General features: G+C 32.4%; 1 protein-coding gene across 1 annotated transcript; it reads right to left on the minus strand.

Moving 5' to 3' along the window:
* Positions 1 to 3,155: 3,155 nt before the first annotated feature.
* Positions 3,156 to 11,165, minus strand: LOC124432251 (forkhead box protein E1-like). Its single transcript, XM_046981001.1, has 2 exons — positions 9,705 to 11,165; positions 3,156 to 4,435 (listed from the first exon to the last, which is right to left on the minus strand). Exons 1-2 carry the CDS (start codon positions 10,969 to 10,971, stop codon positions 4,116 to 4,118), a joined length of 1,587 nt encoding a protein of 528 aa, XP_046836957.1. The 5' UTR covers positions 10,972 to 11,165; the 3' UTR covers positions 3,156 to 4,115.
* Positions 11,166 to 16,482: the final 5,317 nt, after the last annotated feature.

The following is a 16,482-nucleotide window of genomic DNA, read 5'->3' on the forward strand; positions in this document are numbered from 1 at the left end:
TTAGTTCGTATCCGATATTATTTTTTATTTTCATTTACGTCAAAAAGTTTCTCAATGTTTCTTTTTTTTTTTTTTTTAGGAATCCTACTCTTTGTTTTGAAAAAATTCCTTTTGACCTTTTTACCTTAGCATATCATCAATACTATTGACGTGACGTTTTTAATTTTTTAGCAACGTGAAATTACATGAGCCGATTGATCGATGCGTAACTTTTTTTACTTAAAATATATTTTCTTCATAATTACATTTAACGTCGTTACATAATTAAAATTTTTATGACAGTTGAATAACAAATAATGCACAATGTAGATCTATAACTTTATCAATTATTTTTATTTTTAGTTTTTGTTTTTATGGAATTAATCAACTTTACGAACGAAAGGCTCCTCATATATAACAAAGAAATTAAAATTAAAATATCTCCAAGATATTAATTTTAAGAATGGTATCTTTCTTAATCTCTAACTTATTGTAATTAAATATTAATTCGTTCTCCTTTCGATACATATATACTATTTTGTTCTTCTTCAAATAATATCGATCTTTTATATGCATGGGTTGAAAATTTTACATTGATAACTGTTAACCGATCACAAGTATTTCACATGCATCAACTTATACAATTATTAAAATACAAAATTGTGTAAGTCGTCATTATAATTTAATTTATCATATTAGATAATTTTTATTTAATTTTGATATTATCTATCCTTTTAATTTTCTATTAATTTGATTGTCATTTTATTACCATTAAATATTTTAGAACGACGCATCACAATTTTTTCTTGATGAGGAAGCAACTTTCAAATTATTAGAAAAAAGTGAGAGTGCATATCTTAATTATAATTAGATAAAATAATATATACAAGAATAAAAGAAAATCTCAATGGATTGGAAGTGTATAATCCTCGAAAGAAAAGTGCAATGAAACTAGATATCTATCTACGTATATTAATTGTAAGACTATCATATTAGTAATAACTATTGACAAACATATATCTATAAGATATGTATCAAGTTTTATGTAAATAAAATATATATATATATATATATATATTTATATAAAGTTATTGTAAAAACAGCCGTTGGATACGAGTTAGTTTTGTTTGATCTTTATATAACAAATTTTCCGAATGAAAAATTTAAAGGGGAAATACGATTATATCACTCGTCTCTTTGTGCCTAGCTGATCAAGAAGAAAAATCTCATCTCGAAATTAATGTCGGTTGCGAATCTGTTTCTTGTAAGCCGACACCATATATGTTCTCTTCATCATACACATTGCGAACGTTCTCTAATTTATAGTATAAGCAATCGTTCCACTTAGTTTCCTAACTCGATTCGATGAAAAAAGTGATCGGTGGACGATCTTTTTTCTTTCGCATCTAACAGGCCACGTACTCACCTTTTTTCAATAATTTCGAGGTCATTGCGTATTAAATAAATGTAAAAAAAATGAATCCTTTGAGATAGTCATAAGATAAAATTCGTTTGATTAATTTTTATAGAAAAGAATTATCGACGATAATTCTTCATTAAAATCAGTCTTCTACCTTTACATATAGAAAATCATTTTAAGTAACTTTTATCTTTATTAAAGCTAATAAAATAAAATTATTTTGATATTTCAGTAACGAATGCGATATAGCACATTACCGAAATTTAATATATACCACTGTATTGCAAATTAATAATCATTTCTATACCATCTATACCTAATTTGTTTATTATATTATATTAAAATTCTAATTGTCAGTTATTAAGCAATTAATATAATTGTTTCTTTATTGATATACGTATATATATATATACACATATATATACATATATATATATGTATATATATATATATATACATATATGTATATATATGTATATATGTTTATTTATTGACGGTAATAAATATTTATTCCATAGATAATCCTATCTACATACCTACATACTTACATTGTATTATCCGGATTTCCACTCATAAGCTGAAAAGAACAATGAGAGAGTCAAACTAACCGCTAACATGATAATGTTTCTTTTTCTTTTTTCTTTTTTTTTGCTTTTTATCGGTTACAGGATGACCAATCCGATTAATCTAACTTGGTGTTCCTCTCGGTCGCGATAACGAAATTAAGATCAGATGTCAACGTTATTTTTGGACGGTGACGATATCGATTATCAAGCCGCGTTTCTGCGAAACAAAAAGGGCCGCACGCTCACATGATTCGTAAGAACGTGCATTTCGGAAGGCAAAAAGGGTGTTTGAACACATGGTAACGCGATATTCGAAAGGGAGTCCATATTACTTGAATAGGTAGCAAACTTCTGATTTTTTATTTTGGAAAAGACCCGACGATATATACCATCCTCATTTTTATGACTAGGTTGGACGAGACAAACCGTCCCGATGAAGACTGCCAGCAACATGTTGCTATCGCTTACGTTCCCATTATCTTTAGTGTGTGAGCTGTTATATGGTTCTCTACTTCAAGTATTTTCTTCTTCTTCCTTTTTTCTCTTTCCTTCTTTTCCTCTTTCTTTTTAAAAATATTCAATGAAAAAGTTAGCGCGTGGGAACATGAAAGATGTGTAAAGAAGATTTATGTAATAAGGAAAATGTAGTAGAATAGGCACGATCGAACTTTTTTTTTTTTTTTTTTTTTTTTTGATAAAACTTAAATTTACTTAAGAGAACTGTATGACTTTTCGATCGTTCTAAATATGGGAAAATATTTTTAGCTATAAACTTATTTAAAAGCTCAGGGAAAAAATTATATATATAAAATATAATCGAAAGAAATAAATCAATGTATATACTACAAAAGAGATAAGATATTCATTATATGTTGTATATAGAAGGCCAGTTCTACTAGATTATAACATACCTACCCATAAACGTAATTTATATTAGCTATCATATCACTTAGACACTTTAGCTATTCACGTGACTTGATTTTCAGCAAATTAGATTATTCGAGATAACAGATATATTTAATAGTTATTATTGAAAGAAATTATGTTATCTAATAAAATTAGAGAGAAAGAGAGGAAGAGAGAGATTATTTGTTATCTATTAATTATATAACATTTCAAATATCTCGAACTTTATCTGAGGACCCAATATGAGGATTGTAATAAAACGAGAGAAAAAAAGAAAAGAAATATTTAATTAAGAAATCCAATTTATCTAGTTAAAATGAAAATTATCAACAAGCGATCGTGCTAATGAATCACAACTATATTTTATATTTGCAATATTCGATTGATCTTTAATTTCGACATGACATTAATTTCGTATAATCAATATTTTGTGTCATCAATAATAAAAAAAAAAGAAAAGAAAACAATAGAAAAGAAAAAAAAATATAGAGAGTCACCATGGTTTTTCAGACGAAGCGTACGTCTTGACTTCACCTCTTGTCTTACGCGGAATCGCATTATCCATTTTTCCTATCCAATGTCTTACCGCGTAATTAACTCCCAATCTCTGTCGAGTTCTTATCGTTGCCACAAAACCAACGAGTCCTGACGTCGTTCTCTCGGATATTCACACTCGATCACCGCGTTCGAAGGGGGCGAATAAGTAAGTACGTCATCCGCGCTTATAGAATTTACTGGGATACCGGCTGACGTCATATGATCAATAAACGAACAATACTCCAGTTTGTTTTTGTTATTTTCTTTTTTTTCCCTTTTTTCTTTTTTTTCATTTTCTTCCCCCCCCCCCTTTGCTTTCTTCTTTCCTCCATTCCCCTTGTTTTTTTTTTTTTTCAATGAATGAGATATTTAAATTCTACAGATTTCGCTCGACAACGTTTATCCTTAAATTAACAACGGTATTTAATGATAAATCATAAATACATATACATATTATAATACCTCTAGGCGGACAATCGTCAAAGTCAAATTGAAGAAGTATGTCGTCGTGTTGAGACGATCATGATCGTCGTCATCATTCGTCGTTATCATCATCAACATCATCATCATTATCGTTATCATCGTTATCAACGAGCTAAGATAATTTTCTTTAGATGATTTTGGACGTAAAGTTTTTCTCCCTTTCTTTTGTTTTTTTCTTTTTGTTTTGCCTTTTCCTTTCTCAAAAGTCTAACTTTGTCACTTTTTCACATATTGTACTTTATCTGATCGTAATACATCGTCGATGTCGGCGTCGTCGGCGTCGTCGTTGGCGTCGTCGTCGTCGGCGGCGGTGGCGGCGGCGGCGGAGGCGGTGTGTTGGCATGATGGAGGCTCGAAGAAACGGCTACGTTTGGCACATTCGTTATGCTCAGACTACCGATGTTACTTAAGTTCAAAGAACTCAAAGAACTCAATGAACTCAAGCTCACAGTACCCGTTGGATGACCGAAGTACGAAGGCTTTCTATCGATTATGCTACCTCCAGAACTATTTGAACTTGAGTTCGAGCATTGCATTTTCAATCCTGTAACAGACATGAAAAACGATTTTTTGAAGATATTAAAATCAAATTATATTACCAACTCATTGGGAATAGATAATTGCTAAAGAGATTCACCTAGATACTAAGTAATAAACTTTTATTTTTATGCATGAATTATTCTCAAAAGAATACCACTTTTTAACATGACTTTTTTGCTTAACATTTCAACGATTCTAATCATTCCAATAACGAAATATTATTTCATGTTCTTTTTTCTTTTTAATTTGTACCGAACGTCCTACGAATTGTTATCATTCGATAAGTATATATGTGAACGATAAATTTGATAATGCATTGTTACAAGAAAAAAATTCGATATATTTTTCGTAGTTTGAGACCACACATGACGCTACGAAGATGCAAGGAAGAACAAATCCAAGGAAAAGAAGAAAAAGTTCTCTCCAACGATAGAAATCGGTCGGTTCTTGTATAGGTACGATAAATCCCGGCAGCTCTCAAGTAGTCTCAAGCCTCAAGTGACCACTTCACTCGTGTCTCGAGCTCGCTGCTTCTTCGTTCTCTCGTTCTTTTTCGCTCGATTTTGCCCTCCTTTTATTTCTTCGTTAAAAAAAAAAAAAAAAAAAAAAAAACAAAGCAAAAAAAGAAAAACGAAATACACGCAAATTCTGGAAGAAACGAGACTGATATACCTATCGTAGAGCTCGAACGTTAATATAATATGTGAAAAGACGAGATATTTATTTAAGTCATTTTTCCTGATTACACGATAAAATTCGTACATTTAATAAGTATTTTTCAAACCTTTTTTAATAATAACTCGCAACAACAAATATCATGATTCATATAACTATCGTATAATATCGTTTTCCACAAATAAATTTGTTTACATAGCTTCACTATATATATTCTTTTTTTGATTCATTGTGTCTGTATCTGCTCTTCGTAAACTATTAAAAAAAAAAAAAGAAGAAGAATATAAATAAATAAAAAGAATATTACACACCAAATACTGTATTAGATAATACTGATAGACAATTAAAATTATTATTTTAATAACTGTACACGTTCCAATTGTCTTCGCGAGAAGACATTCATTATTATAAATCGTTCATCTAAATTACTAACATTATCTATATAACAATGCATAATAATGATTAGCATTATCTATTTTACATATATCTCTTGAATAAATGCAAAATAATTCGGGTTGCATAAAAAACCTTAGAAAACAATCGGAGCCGAGTATCGAACACTTTGAAAGGGTTAAGGACGATACACGTCTTATCTTCGAGTCTCTATAGCAGAAGATACCATCAGAAGAGTAGCATCAACTCTAGCATAAGCTTCAAAACGGCGTCGTGTGTGGTCTTTCGATGGCACGGTGAAAATCACTCTTTCTTTCTCCCTCTCTCTATTTCTCTCTCTCTCTCTCTCTCTCCATCTCTCTCTCTCTCTCTCTATCTCTCTCTCTCTTTCACTCTCACTCTTATTCACTCACTCTCACTCTCATTCACTCTCTTTCTCTCTTTAACTCTCTGCGAAGAAGGCTGCTCGAGTCTCTCTGGCCGTGGACCAACGTGCTCGTCGCCAATTTTTTTTTTACGTACGCGTCGAAGGCGATCGAGAAACAGTGCTGTTGTAAAAGACGGATACAGTAGCCTGTTTCTGCTCGAATACCGGCACGGTATTCGTGGTAACACAACGAGAATAATGTCGAGAGTAGAGAGAGACCGAGAGAGAGAGAAAGAGAGAGAGAGAGAGAGAGAGAGAGAGAGAAGATGCAGCCAGAAATATACCAAGACCGGGGAAGAAGTTGAAGAATAAGAAGAAGAAGAGGAAGAACAGGGGGTGAGGGAAAAGCAAGGGGAAGAGGAAGAGAAAAGAAAAGGAAAAAGAAAAAAAATTAAAAGAAGAAGAAAAAGAAAAAAGAAAAAACAAAAGAAAACATCCCTGGCTGCAGATTGATCTCGTTTACACTTCGGTGACTGACGGAAATGAGATGGGAGGATATAGCTTTAGGGTGAAGTAGGGATAAGATAGAAGGGTGGTAAATGCGTGGGTGGCGAGTTTACACACTGTCGACGATTTACAGGATATCAAGATAGAGGAGGAATAGATTGCACTTATCACATAAGCAAGAGGGACAGAGATAGAGATAGAAAGAGGAAGAGAAAGAGAGAGAGAGAGAGAGAGAGAAATGATGAATCTGAATGAGAACAATACATCCACCGATCCTTATGTTCATAAGTATGACGCAAAAGATTGTATAATCGGACGATTACGCTCACCCTTTGTTTGTTTCGATCCTACCGATCTGAAGTATCATTAAATTTTAACTCCCTACTCTCTCGACCTTACTCTTTGACGAGTTAAAAAGCCGTTTACACGAATACTGCCTTCGGCTACTACTTCGTTTCTCGTAAGTGGAACGTATATTAGAGTAACGTCTTGTTTATCGCGCTTTGTAAATGTTTACAAGCGTGGCCACGATTTGAGGCTCTCTCTCTCTCTCTTTCTCTCTCTCATTCTCTTGCTCTTACATACAAGCAGCACGCGACTCTACTAATTGCACGTGGCAAAAAGTTTACGCGTCTTACGGATTCGTAGTGGTGGAAATTCATGAGATTTTCCTTTCTTTTTTTTTTTTGTTTTGGCTTATCGTTTTGTATTATGCATTAAAACGACGAGTGGATATTAATTTTCGTTTTTTATTTATCGTATTTTAATCGCCAAACGAAAACAATTATTATTAATATGGTAAGTTATCTTCAAACTTAAGTACACAAAGCGTTCGTGATATAAAATCTATTTTGATTACTTATATATATATATATATATATATATATATATATATATATATATATATATTCGTAAAAAAGATGTGTATATATGTATACAATATTTTTTTACAAATTTGTAATAAATTTTAAATTATATTAGTAATTTATTAGTAATAATATTAGTAAATTATATTAATAATTTAAATTGCTTATTTTATATAATACATTTTCACAAATTTGTAATAAATTTTAAATTACGACATACGCTAAGAAATAGATTTTTCATTTAAGTATTATATTATTGAATATATGAATATTGTGAACAATGTCAGAAGTTTGAACTGTTTTACAATGTCAGAAGTATTTCTTTTCCCCCTGAAGAGACACAAGAAATTGATATTTCCACGGGGTGTCATAGAAGGAAGCAAATGCGAGGTGGAGGGCGTGTCGCGAGTTCCGACGTTACACGTGTTAGCTTACAAGCGAAGAATTACTATCTTACGAGTTACGGGCTGCATCTGGGCGTGTGACGGCAAAGCGTCATCTCGGCTAATAGGTCCTGTCAACTCTTACGATTCTGTGACGCTTTTCACCGAATGTCAATCTTTAATTCTCTCCTTCCTTTCACTTTCATTTTTAATCCTTTCCGGAGAATCGGCAAATGATTGGTATCTATGAGTGCGTCATGAATTAGTCGATGAGCGATGAAGATAATTGTCGAATAATTAATTAATCAATCGAAATTTCGATACAACGTGCAATACGTAAAAATTTCAAATGAATATAGTTGCGGTATATTATTCGAATATGGCTTCGAACAATTCCTTCTATAAAGGATTTGACAACAATTGTATAGAATCTAAGGAAAATTTTTGTATTTCGTTTTTTTACTTAAACATCTAATATACTTTCTTACTTTCTATTTTTTAATCTAATCTATTTTTTTCGGTTCTTTGATCAATGGCACATCGCATTATAATTGTTTTTAGATATTCTCTGAATATTCAAATAATTATATAGATAATCTATAATTGATAAGGGATAAAGTGATTCGTTTCTTTTCACGTATATTTGAAAAATATAACAGACCTAACCGATAGCCGATCCTTATAAAGAGCCATTCGATTCGATAAAATACGAATCAAACGAGAAGTACCACGAGGACAACGTGTTAATCCTTCCGATGTATATTATAAATTTTCATATCAATCTCATTTATTTTCTCTTATTTATTCATTAATAATTTTTCTTTTTTCAAAATAGTTTCTAATTTATCGTCCAATCTTCTAGTTTCCTTTTTTCCTCCGTTTTTCTTTCTTTTTTGATTAACTTTCTACTTTAAATCGTGCCCTTTATTTTTTCAACATAGTCGAATAAATTATCGTAAAAGGTTAAAGGGAAGGTAAGGGTGTCTCGAAGGGAAGATAGACATGCTCGAGCAGACTCGATGGCTCGTGAATCCCAGAATGGTCCGAGGTAGGTAGGTATGCGTTAAAAGACGCGTTCTTGAGTCTCGTATTACGGATTCTGGCGCCGGGCGCGGCCATGAGCTCGTAAACTGTCTCCGGTCTTCCAGATGGCCCCAAAACGACAACACGATCGCCACGAGCTAATGTTTTCCTCGCGATTTACAATAATTCAAAAGAAGTTTGAACATGTACTTGTTCGCAACCAGCGACCGGCGATACTATGTAAAAGTATCTCAATTAGGATTCGAGAATTAATCGTTTGTGTTTTATGCAAGATCAATAACGTTTTATTCACATTTCATGTCGAATCACACAATGCTTCATGCAATCAAATGATTTTGCAACTGATGCCGAGCTTGGTCCTATCGATGTCTATTAATGTTATTGTGTCAATTGATATTCCTCGACAAAATTTTTTTCAACATCATGCCGGATTCAAACAGAAAAACCGTGTCAATGTAAGAAAACGAAGAAAGTCGGGATCATTCATTGAATTTCTTCAAATTAGAAATGAATAAATAGAAGTGGTTATTTTTTTCATCGACGTTGTTAACGTTTTATTGTTTTATTTCAACTCATCGATTTATTTCGTCCCAAAAATTGTCAAGATATTCGATATATTAATAAGTAAATAAGTAGATAAGTTATGTGGAGTATTGTCTTATTATGAATGATTTTGTTTCACTAATTCGCTAAATCGTATCGAGGAACGAGCGTTGATTCTTTGTCAATATTATGGCAGATCACTTTGCATTTCATCGAGTTGCAGTTAAAAAGGAATAAAATTTCTATCGAATAATACAAGCGAAATTTGAATTATAGATTAAAAGAAAACCAAAAGTAAGTGAAAAGCTCGAATTAATATCGTTAAAAAATTTGTTATTTTGTTTTCCGTCTTTTTCTTAGAAACATAAGTCAGAAAATATATCAGATGAAATCTAATCGTATTGTGTTTATTTTATAACGTTCGTATTCTCGCTTTAAGACGAGGTATTTGAAAAATTGTGGGAATTTAAAAATGGCGGGAAAATTGAAACTCACCGTGATCGGTGACAGGTGTCTGACAAGAGCTGTGCGGCGAAGCTACGTTTCCAGCGGGACTACCGTTCCCGTTTTGATCATGAACCGCCTGCATGGCGAGATTGACGTTGACGTTAGCCGTGGCTGCAACGCCTGCATTGTTGACACCAATAGCACCGTAACCCACGTAATAGTCTTGTCCGGTAGTAGGCTGAGCGTTCACGGTGGGATTACCCGCACACTTGTAGATCATCATACCCTCGTTGTCCTTGTATATTGTTTCCTGATGATGTTGCGGATGATGATCTTTCAGCTGAAATCCGTCAATGGGTCTGTAAGCTGCAACGGAACTCAGTTGATCCTGATTTCTTCCAACGCCATAACCGGGTTCGCTCTTAAACGTAACTAATTCGCCGTTACGATAAACTGACGAAGGTTCGCCGGTTTTATAAGTGACCTCGGTTGTCTTATAAGTGACCTCGGCTATAGGAGGTGTCTTATAACTCGGCTCAGGATAGGTCCAATCCGCGGAAACTGCTGCCGCAGGTCCATACATAGCGTACTCCTGATAATTCTGATATTGATTTTGATAACCGTTCGCGTATTCCATGCCACCGGACGCCGTTAGATTATCGTAACCAGCCTGAACCCCTACAGGTCCGCTGGCAGAGAAATACTGTGGGTATTGGGGTTTAAGAGCTTGACACTTGCGACGGAAACCTCGTGGCCGACGACGAAAGCTACCCTCCTCGAACATATACTCAGTCGAGGGATCTATCGTCCAATAATGACCCTTTCCGGGTCTACCAAGACCCTTTGGTAATTTGATGAAACACTCGTTCAAGCTTAAATTATGACGAACAGAATTTTTCCAGCCTTGATAAGCGCCACGAAAGAATGGAAAACGTTGTTGAAGGAAGGAATAAATTTCTGAGAGGGTCAGTCTCTTTCCTGGGCTCGATTGTATCGCCATCACTATAAGGGCTATGTAGGAATATGGTGGTTTCTCTTGACGACGTGCACCTGGCTTACGTGCCACCTCCGTGCTCGAAGGATTGCACATAAGTTGATCCATATTTTGATTCTGCGATAGATTCCCGTGTAATCCCAAACTAGTACGCGTACCAACCAACGTAGAACTCGATTGCCCGACGGACTGCGACGTTTCTTGTCCATGCACATGAACGTTACCATCGGACTCGTTCTTCATCGTTGTATGTTGTCTCCGACTGATCTCCGACAGAGATCCTCCTCGCGGCAACGACGTCACTATCATGCTCTGATCCATCGAAACTTCTCTATTCTCACGATTTCACGCACTCGCGTCGGACATTTTCTCCGCTGGGCGGATCTCGTCCAATTAATTTAACCAAGTACTTTTCTTTTCTTTTTACTATTTTCTTTTCTTTTCTTTATTTTTTTTTCTATTTTTTTTTAATTTTCTCTTCCCTTTCCTCCTACGTAACTGATTTAATATCTCTATCTCAGGCCTGCGCGATAATAAAACAAAACATAATAATGAATTTCGTTCGATGATTCACACTATCGCAAAAAAAAGAACTATCTCACTTCGATTCGAATTTTTATTCGATTTATTTTTTTTTCTCTCCTTCTCTCTCTCTCTTTCTCTCTTTCAATATTGTTATACTCAGTGCACAATTGGAAGATTTGTTTTTGTTGTATATATTTACATATACAAAAAAGTTTATTCTTCAATCAACGGCGACGATAACGATAAGGATAGTATTTCCTTATTGATAGACGAAGAAACACGACGAGGAAGTCGAACGCGGTTGTGTTTTCGAACGACTGGACTTTCGGCGCTCTCGAGATCTATCGATGCGGAGTCGATCTTGACGTCTCTCTCTCTTTCGTCTTCTTTCCTATTTCTTGGAGGCGTGAATGAGAGGTGGAGGCGCGAGGCAATTCTTCGAAACTATTGGCCGAACTGAGCGCGCTCTCGTCCAATCAAAATTCAACGTTCATCGTCCGTGTCACGCCTGACGACGACCTGCCTTTACGATAGTCGTCGATGAACTTTTTCTCCCTTTATGTATGTCTTTCTCTCTCTCTCTTTTTTTGTTTCTATTTTTTTTTATTTCTTTTCTCTCTCTCTCTCTCTCTCTCTCTCTCGATCTTCTTCTTTCCGCGTTTTATTTTTCTATTATTTTTAATAACTTTTATTCCTTTATTCTATTTTGTTGTCCTTTTTTCTTAATTGTCTTTTTTATTTTATCATTAATCTATCTTAATTCTTTTCTTTCTTCTTCTTCTTCTTATTCTCTGTATTTTGTTCTCTTACCTTCTTACTTTCTTTCTACCCCTTTCTGTCTATTTCTTTCTCTCTCTCTCTCTCTCTCTCTCTCTCTCTCTTTTTCTTAATCTTTTTTACACTTTTTTTTTCTTCACTTTTCGTCTACATCGATCTTTGACGACTTGTATTTCTACGGAGTTATCTTCCAAGAAATCAAGAATGACATGTATGTATTTTCCATTTCCTTCTTTTTGAAACCATTTTTGAAATTCATAACTTACTAATACAAATATTTGAACAAATCATTTTCTATGAGGTATATATATATATATATATACATATATATGTGTATACGTATATATGCAATCCAATTTATACGATGGAATAAATCAATAACAATTAATCATTTTATCAGAGATGAATAAAATTTTGTTGAAAATTTGATAAAATTAAAGATCATCAAGATTAATTTCTATAAGTGAAAAATAAATGGCAATAAATTTTTAATCACATTCATAATAGGTATCATAGAACAAATTAAAAAGATGTGTAACAGTTGGTCGGCTCGTTAACCAACCGGGTGTTTGGCCCCGCCCATTTCTTGAACCGCCCATTTTATTTATGCCCTCGGAGGACACTTACGTGACTATGATACTTACATTGAAATAAGTAATATAACGAATAACAAATCATTATTTCGTTTCTGTATATCTAAATTTTTCAAAAACGTATACATGTATATAGGTATATTCCTATTAAAAAAAAAAAACCAAGAAAAGAAAGAATAATAATAATAATGGGTAATACAATCATCGATCAATAGTTTCTCGAATTTTTTCTATTTAACGAAACATCTAATTAATTAAAAAGAGCCCGTTCGAATATCTTTAAAAATAAAATAATATTATATGCGTTGTTAAAATATTTTCATTGGATGTTTCAAATAGTGAAAAAGGGAAAAATATATAAGAAATAAATAAATGAATAAAAATTATGTAAGTACTTATGGCTAAGTATATATTTTTGTTCTCGAAGAATTATAATCAAGGAAAGATATCCTTTGAACCGACGGTTTATCTCGCAGACATTCGATATCGTTTGACTCTAACTGTAGGTTTGCTCCATCGAGGACAGTCGAACGGTACGATGTTTATTCATCTGGGCGCGTGACGAGGCGTCGAATGACCGGTTAATAAAATAATAACATCATAGGTCTTATCGTTTCCCGCACTCATTTTTTATTACGATCCTTGAGACACTTGATACTTGTGGTCTCGAGAAATTTCAATTATCGAATCTCACGATCGGAAAATTAGTCTGTCGATGGTTCTGTGAAAAAATAAAAATAAAAAAAGAGAAAGAAGATCATAGATGAAAGATGAAAGATAAAAGATGAAAGTCGTAACGTAATGCTGTCATTGTTTTGGAAATATGATCTCTTTGTGTGAGAATGATCCTGTCATTCGTTTAAAACGTGATATTTTTATTATTTCGTTTATAACAAAATAAATACCTTATTTAGTTAATTTGGATGGACATTTAATTTATGATTGCGAATGAAAATTTTGTTAATTTATTAATTTATTAACGATATTATTTTCATATTTCTTAAACCAAAAGGATATTAGAGTCTATATTGTGAGGAGAACGATATAACTTGATGTCACCCTCCTTTTTCCTGGAGGACAACGTGCGCCATTCGACCATGTATTCTCTGAGAGTTTGTTTGCTTTACGATCTATCCGCTGAAAGAGATGCGACACAGCCATCTTACTTTTCCCTCTCTTCTCGTACTTATGTATGTAGGTACATAGACGCGTAACACGTAACAAAGATCGTGAATAGATCCCAGGAAATTCTTTATTTCATCTCTTATTATCTTTGTCTAACAAACGTATAACAAACGTATAATATGAATTATATCATTTCATATATTACGTATAATTTCATAATATGAAATTATAAACATTTTATACCCATCAGGATAATTGTATATCGCTAATGTTGATATCTGATTGTGAATGTACTTTGTTATAGGGATAAAAAATTACGATAAATTAAATATCAGCAAATATCTATTATTTTTAATATAATCCATTACGACGTTTTTAGATAACGTATCGTTTACAAATTTCATTTCTTTTTCATATTTGATAATTAGATATCAAGATAATTCGACGAAAATTACATATGAAATAATATACATATGAAATAAATATCATGTCGTATATTACATATATATTACGTCATAATATAATAATAGTAAACGTTATATTTCATAATATATCTTTATATTAGATATAAGTGTAGATATCAAGATTGTAAACGTATTTTAGAATCAGGTAAGAAAAGTCTTATGAACTTTTCACTTTGTATCTTTGTTAATTGAAATTTTGCCATTTGAGAGAAGGTCATTTGACCAAAGTATGTATATAAGTACAGGCTACATCATATACATAAAAAAGTACTTATCTTAACTTATGAAAGATGATATGAATACAAGGACGAAAGGAAAAAGAAAAAGAAATCGTTTTTTCGTTTCTCCCAAGAATGATTCTTCCCACCGAAGGGGACGTTAGCATCGTCAAGGATCTTCCGTGTACGAGGACACTCGTTTTGATTTGTTGACTATGAAGATGGCCTCGTGGCTTAAGGGTTGAAAGTGGAGTGCTCGTGACTCTTTCCATCCCCCGTATTTTTCTCTTTCTCTTCCTTCTTTAGATGCTCCTGTCCAGACACAGGGATAGGCTCTCTAATTTACTACCGACGACTTTTCTTTCGTGCTACACGTCGAAGGGCTTCTCTTCAAGTGCCTCTTAGCTGAAATAAAGTAATAATTCCTATCTGTATGTGTCGTAAATTTAAAAGAAAGAAAAGTCCTTGAGAAAATGCATACAGTAAATACCTATACAATCTCTACGTTAATTTAGATAGATATATCAAATTTATTGTTAATACCCTTTCGTTTCTATTTATTTTAAAATTTACAATAACAAAAGTATTAGTATAAAAATATTTTTTGATTTCATACACATGGCAAATTCTTATAACTACAACTAATTATCTTTATATTATAATAATATCTTTCTATATCACGATAATCTGAAAAAACGATTTGAATATTTTAAAAATAAATTTAGAGAAATTTAGAGAAAAATTAAATTTAAAGATTATTAAAAATAAAAGTATTGTACAAGACTTTAAACGTGTCCGTTGATTACTACGAAGTATTCGATTTGCACGGTTTTCATATCAAAATGGTATCTGGAATTAAATCTATTGTTAAAGATTTCATTGTATATTACAATAATATCTTCGTAAAATTGTAAAAAAAGACGATAATAGAAATTTATTAGAAATATTTTGCAATTACAATTCACATCTTTTTCAATTTCTATCGAATGCTTGTCGTATTTTGTGAACGAATCTTAGTCGCCTGAAAATTTCCTTTGAGCATTCTCTTAGAATATCCCTAAACTCTTTCGTCTAATATATAGCAATGTATGTATTATACTTATATTATAACAATATGCAGGCAAATATTTTATATTATATTTATCAGTCGTATAAAATGTTTTATAATATAAAATTGTTTCGAAAGTTGATCATTTTTATTTATTTGTTTATTATTTTTATTAACTAATGACAAATATTTCGATTAGTACAAATAATTAAGTGTTAGGACTGACTCAGAATTACATCGCTTACATTACGTATTAATATTTTATTACAAATATACTAATCGTTTACTTAAAATAGTTCGGATTTTCTCATTGTATTACATAATATTGGAAAATTATAATCTTTTTATTTCATATTCAATTTATACTTCGTTATTAATGATCAATCGAAATCATCGAAGATGTTAATAATGGAGGCAAACGATTGACGTCTATGATATTTATTCCATAGATATGTATGCACTTAACGATTAATCGCCGTTTTGATTAGGCAAGTCGCAATCGATTTTTTAAACATGAAAAGCACCGTTTAAGTGTTGGTAAGCAAAAGCGCCCAAAGAAAACAGTTACGATCGCACATGTTACTAAGCATAGGAAAACATCAAACCGGAACCAGAAATTGCTACTGATCACGTTTCACGTGGTAGTTAGAAAATTTTACGTGTTTACATTCAACAGGATCACATCTTTTTTTTAATCGTTCAAAACGCCTTTCATTTGTGACATTTTTTAATCGATAAAAAGTGATTTAATTTCTTGTCGTTGTTGACGAGCTCTTATCAATCGATCGTATGAATGCAATACCATTTTTTCGCTTCATCTATTATTCATACTATATCTATATTATAGTATTACTTATACTATAACTATATTATATTGTATCTATCTATTTATAATGTTTTCGAATTTATACATATGAAAAAGTTTCTAAATCGATGAAACCAAAGCTATTGATTCTATATAATTTTAACTTTCCTTTCGGATAAAGACAAATTAGTTAGGATTTGTTTTAATTCGAATTAGGCTTATTTTGAGTTGAACGTATAAAGTTTTATCTAAATTAATACGTAAATTTTTTTTATTT

Source organism: Vespa crabro, chromosome 24 (assembly GCF_910589235.1).
Source record: "Vespa crabro chromosome 24, iyVesCrab1.2, whole genome shotgun sequence".
NCBI lineage: Eukaryota > Metazoa > Arthropoda > Insecta > Hymenoptera > Vespidae > Vespa > Vespa crabro.